Source organism: Beta vulgaris, chromosome 6 (genome assembly GCF_026745355.1).
Source record: "Beta vulgaris subsp. vulgaris cultivar EL10 chromosome 6, EL10.2, whole genome shotgun sequence".
Lineage (NCBI taxonomy): Eukaryota > Viridiplantae > Streptophyta > Magnoliopsida > Caryophyllales > Amaranthaceae > Beta > Beta vulgaris.
Window position 1 is genome coordinate 68,087,825 of NC_079207.1, and position 6,059 is coordinate 68,093,883.

A 6,059-nucleotide genomic window follows, 5' to 3' on the forward strand; every position below is an offset into this window, starting at 1 on the left:
AAGGATAGCTTGATCTAGTGGTTAAAATTGAAGTGCTGTGAATGATAGATCACAAGTTCGAATCACCCCTTTCTTACCTTCATACCTTGTACTGCTTTCGTGGCTCATATAGATAAAAAAAACATATTTATTAAATGCACCCTTCATACCTTGTACTGTTTTCGTGACTCATATAGATAAAAAAACATATTTATTAAATGCACCCTGCCTTTACTAAATATAACCTTCCGAAATATTCAAAATACCCTTTAATATCCCATCATTGGGAGCGTTAAAGATTACAATGAAGCATGCATTATTATGAATCACATTGATTGAGAAATAAAGACAAATTATTTTTTGGTATATGAAAAAAGTTAGGACACCCTTATCTCAAGAAAGAACCCTAACGAATCAAGAAGAATAAATTTATGTAACGAAAAATCAGTCGAAATATAGTGACCATTTCTTGATTGAAGATTCGCTATTCAATTGGATTCCCGAAAAATATGCTTGTTGGTGTAAAATCTTAACTAACGAAACAACTGTCAACAATATGATAACGGGTTGGATGGTCCAAGGGTAAGCGTAGTGCCCTTGCAGAGCTCTTATAACACTTGATTATCTCCTTCAACATATAGATCTTGAATATGCTGATGAATAGCAAGAAAAAGTCGATTTCTAAACCCCAAAGTTTCAGCAACAAGAGCCAAGGTTTGACCAAAATGATTAACTTGTGCGGCCATAAAAAGGCCAGCTGAGTTGCGAACGGCCACACTAGCAGCGACTGAGGAGTCAATAACCGAAACATCGAAATTTAGCTTGAAGCAACCAGAGGGGCGAGGTTGTCAGCTGCCTGTAAGGGAGATAAGCGACCTGCAAGAAGGAAGTGAGAGATAGTAAAGGAAAAATCCATCATAGTTTGAGCATTCCATTCCAAATACAAATGTCAGGCTTTATAGTAGATACAATTTAAATTAAGCATATTATTCTCAAAGAACGGAATTGTGTTCTTTCCATATACTCCACAGTTTGTATATATATTGTAAGGTATGAGGGTAGGGATGGAGTAATTTTGAAGTAAAAAAAAAAAAAAAATGAAATTGTTTAATTCTGTCTTCGCCCTAAATCGATTTTTGATTCGTTTCATTTTTTTGCCATAATGAATTTTGGATCCACGTTTAGGTCTGTTGCAAGATCTTGAGATAATATATGATGGATTTTGGGGAGTATAAAATTTGAATTCTAATATTGACAAAGAAAGTAAGAGAGAATGTTTATAACTACACAAATTATTAAAAGAGACGGTCTAATTTTAATATAAAAGTAGACCTAGTAACTAAATGGATTAAACTAGTGACCGAAATAAATTAACCTAGTCACTATTGGGCTTTAGTATTGGGCTTAGCTTTGCCTAATTTTAATTTAAAAGTAGGCGGTCTCTTACAAGACAAACTATTATAACTAATACTTTCTCCATTCTGTTTTAAATGAAACATTGGGTTAAATGATACTATTCATTGATTAATTATGATTCCAATTTATCGCCATTATATAAAGAATAACATAGTCAAATGGGATCTTGTTGGATTCGTCTCGATGCATACTATCAAATTATAACTTTTTTTATTATATGTGCATGATTAAAGAAACACTTTGAGTTGCGTGAAAAAACAAACAGTTTCATTTAAAATAGAACAGAGAAAGTATATAATATCGGTTTTAATCATAAGTGTATAACAACTGTTGATTTTATCATAGAGCTGGTCAAAATTATGCTAAGTGGCTTCTCGGGCCCATGATGGTGAAGCCAAAACTTGGGTCAAGCTGATATTGTATGTAAAGCCAAAACTTGGGTCAAGCTGATATTGTATGTAAAGTGTTTTTGTTTAGATCCAGTATTATTGCAAACAGAATTTACATTGGTAGAGCAGGTTAATTTAAAAGCTGAGGTTATTTGTATCTTCACATCAATGGTTGGTACTGTTTGGATATACTATAATTTTGTACGACTTTTAATTTGGCTCTTTTGTGCAACTGTGGAGGTGGTGTCGTGGTGGGACTTTACTTATCTCAAGGTCTCAAGCTTCTCTTACGCAAATCATTGAATCAAGACTACGGGCTAATAATAAGCTAGGCTCATTCGTGAACAGTTCGAGCTTTGTTCGGTCAAAACTCGACTTGTGGTAATTTAGCTTGAGTACTTAATTAACCGAGCCGAACTAGGTGAAGCTCGACTCGAAAAGCTCGTTAACAGGCTCGATTATTATTTTAAATAAAAAAATCATTATATAACCTAAAACACTCAAAAAAGTTATTATAGGCTAAATACTTAAAAAAAGATATAATACTTAAAAAAGATATATTATACATATTCTTTTATACAATTTTTTTACATTGAACATTCATGTCTTTTCTTTTTATATCCTTTTAGATCTAGCTTATCTATATTTAATGTATATTTATAAGTAATTCATTTGATTAACATATATGAAAAGTAAAATATGTTTATTCATGTTATTTTTGAGTTTAGTCTATAATTCTAATACAAAACCTGTCAACAATTTTTTTAAATAATGTCGCATATGAACTTTTTGTTTGATTTAATGTTGTCGTCTATATGAATTTGCTAGTGGCGTAGAAGGTGCTATTTACAACAACAAAAAAAAAAGTATAAATGGTACTATTTGGCAAAATAATCCTTAAAAAAAATCTATATATATCATTGTAATAATTTATAATATAACTAAAGATCACACCTTGTAAATAATGACAAGCATTTGATAAATATTATATCCATTTCTTTTTAATCTATGCAACTTGATTTTCATGTTTGCCGCATAAATTTGAACATTAATATCCTAATAATGATCAAATAAGTAAAAATTACATAAATTTGAACATTAATATCCTAATAGAACTTTTAAAATATATGTAGAGATGAATCTAACAAGATTTCACATGATTATATTTTACTTTACGCATAAATCACAAGCAAGGATCAAAGTGAAGTATGTGAATAATGTTAAAATACAAAGTCTGAATTAAAAAGAAACGGAGGAAATAACAACCTTATAAAAAGCAATTAGTTGCTTAAAATACCTTCTCTATCTTCAAGGTACGTTTTGGCTACTTCCCTTAGAATAACCTTTTGCACTTTTCCAGTAGAACTAATAGCCAAATTCCCAAAAATCACAACCTTAGGAATCATTTGAATAGGTAGTCTTTCACTACAAAAGTGTACTATCTCTGCTTCACTTGCTTCATATCCAATCTTAAGCTTAAGAAAAGCACAAGGTACCTCATCATCACTAGGAACATGGTTAATAATAGGCATGGCAACCACCGCAGCTTGTAGGACTTTTGGATGTGTTAACAAAACAGCTTCAATCTCCAAACTACTTATAGTCTCTCCCTTGTATAAGATTACATCGACGACGCGATCTTTGAGTTGTATGCAACCATCTTGGTGCCTAATGGCCAAGTCTCCGGTGTGAAACCACCCTTTGTTGAACACCCTTTTAGTCTCTGTTGGAGACTTAAGGTATCCCATCATCAAAGCATTTCCTCTAAACATAACTTCCCCTATAGTCTTACCATCACAAGGTACACTTTCCATAGTATTTGGATCCTTAACATCAAATTCTTCCATAATATGATCAACAATGATGTTGGGATTATTAACAGTAGTACTCTTATTCTTGTTATTATTCAGCAATTTGTTAATTACTGAAGGTCCTAAAATCTCAGTCATACCATACCTATTTACAACCTCAATTCCTAATTTTTGAATCTTGGTTAGTATATTGTATGGTGGTAATACACCAGCAACATGTGCATAAACCTTATGTGGAAGAATAATCATATCAGTATCAGTCATACTACTCTTATTATCTTCCTCAATGATACTTGATAAGATGCTAGGATGTCCTGAAAAATGTGTGACATTATGCAAAGATATAGAGGGAAGTATGTTACTACAATTATTCATGTCATCAAGAAAAATGTTGGTTCCACCCAAAGCTGCAATTGCCCATATGTATCCCCATCCATTCGCGCGAAACATGTCAGCAGTCCATAGAAACACAACTTTGATATGCTCTCTCAAATCGCATCGAAGAATTTCTCCTAAGGTGTTTAGGTAGGTTGCTCTATGACTATAAACCACACCTTTAGGACGACCAGTTGATCCAGAAGTATGGTTCACTAGAATTGGATCACATTCATTTTTAGGCGTTACATGAGGTTCAAAATCATCCAATTGGCCTAAATCAAGGAGTTCATTGTAATGTAGGCTATTTTGTAATGCCTTAACACAAGAGGAAAATGTTGATGTAAGGACTAATAATGAAGGGTTTTTGGTCATTTTGTTATTGAGAAGGTGGTGAGCTTGAAGGATTTTTTGAACATTTTGGTGATCAAGAAATATAAATTTGGGGTTTAATTCCTCCAAAATTGAGGATAAAGTGGTTGAGTCTAACCTTGGATTTAAACTAGATAGAACACCTCCTGCCATTGCAACTCCAAAGTGTAGTTCATATAATTCTGGTATATTTGGGACCAGAGCTACAACCTACAAGATACATAAAATGTAAGCTAAGGCAACATGTAGTAAAACGTGCGTGTTACCATATAATTCCTCTGTTTTTTGAACGTTGCAACATTTTGACTGTTGTAATATAATCACATCAAATTACAAAAAAGAATGATCTTTATGCAAAGTTGACTTTCATGTGATTGGAAATATTCATTTCAACTTTATATTATTTCATATATCCAATTTTTTTTTTAAGAAGAAGTGGCCCGAAACCCTACTCGGGTCTTAACGGACCAGACACTTGAGTAAGGGGGAAGGGTAAAGGGAATCCCTACCCTCCAATATGCATAAGAGTTAAGACCTAACAAAAAGACAATCTTTCCTCCCAATAAAATGCAACATACATCTAACTTGAATAAATTCAAGTTATTCATTCATATATAGAGATAAAGTACAAATTAAAAGCAAGAGATCAGAGACACTTACAATATCGCCATAACATAACCCAAGAGAAGATAGGGCTGAAGCAAGTTTCATACATCTTTGGTGAGTTAATTTCCATGTAGAAGAGACTCCCCCATAAACTATTGAAGTTTGGTCAGGATAAACTCTTGCAGCTCTTTCCAAGAAACTAATAGGAGTTAGTGGAACAAAGTTGGCCGCACATTGCATAAGCCCTTCCATTTTGTCACAAAAACATATAAAGGTGCTAACTCTATATTCACCTAACTTATGTGAATTTTACTTATCAAACTTAATTGAACACGATAAATCCTGATTTCACCTTATATAGCTAGTTACACTTGATTCGACTTGATCAACTCTGATTAGATCTGATTGGACTTACCAATACCTAATCAGACCTGATTGAACTTGATTTTCTTAAGACGACGAAAATACACCCTAAACAATCACATTTTCGTACAAGAAACTGTTTTTGAAGAATTGAAAGAGGTAGAAGAAGGTAAGAAAACCCACGAAGACTTTGTGAAAGAAGATTGATTATGAATTTATGATAGAGCATATGTAAATATACTCCTACTGAAATAAAATAATGAAAAACATGTTAAATAATTACTCTCAAGTTGTTATAGAAGACACTAATAAACTGATTCAGAACAATTATTCTAACCCGTAAAAAACGCAATGAAGCGTACTTCACAAGAACATGGCCAGATCAACCTTATATACTAGTGGGCAGTGGCTTTTCTTTCTATATTCAGACCTAGTGGCTCTAATATTTACCAATACCTAATGGTTAAACATACTAATTTTAGACTCCCTTCGTTTCTTATTGTAAATAAAGCATTTTGATAAAAAAAATATACACATACCAATAGAATATTAAATACTACTTAGAATTTTTGGGTGAGATTAGAGAGTCCGAATTCTCTAGAGTTTTTGTGAAACTCGATAAGGTAGAGTTAAATCTGAATCAGTAAACCATACATTTTAAAATTAAGGGCTCATATTGGTGGAAGGAAAAAATTAGGGGTGAATTTTGATGAGAAAAAATAGGGGATTTTGAAAAGATAATATATAA

The 6,059-nt window shown here is 32.6% G+C and overlaps 1 protein-coding gene across 1 annotated transcript; it reads right to left on the reverse strand.

Moving 5' to 3' along the window:
- Positions 1 to 423: 423 nt before the first annotated feature.
- On the reverse strand, positions 424 to 5,739 carry LOC104897752 (butanoate--CoA ligase AAE1-like). Its single transcript, XM_010684697.4, has 3 exons — positions 5,003 to 5,739; positions 3,082 to 4,552; positions 424 to 855 (listed from the first exon to the last, which is right to left on the reverse strand). Exons 1-3 carry the CDS (start codon positions 5,198 to 5,200, stop codon positions 797 to 799), a joined length of 1,728 nt encoding a protein of 575 aa, XP_010682999.2. The 5' UTR covers positions 5,201 to 5,739; the 3' UTR covers positions 424 to 796.
- Positions 5,740 to 6,059: the final 320 nt, after the last annotated feature.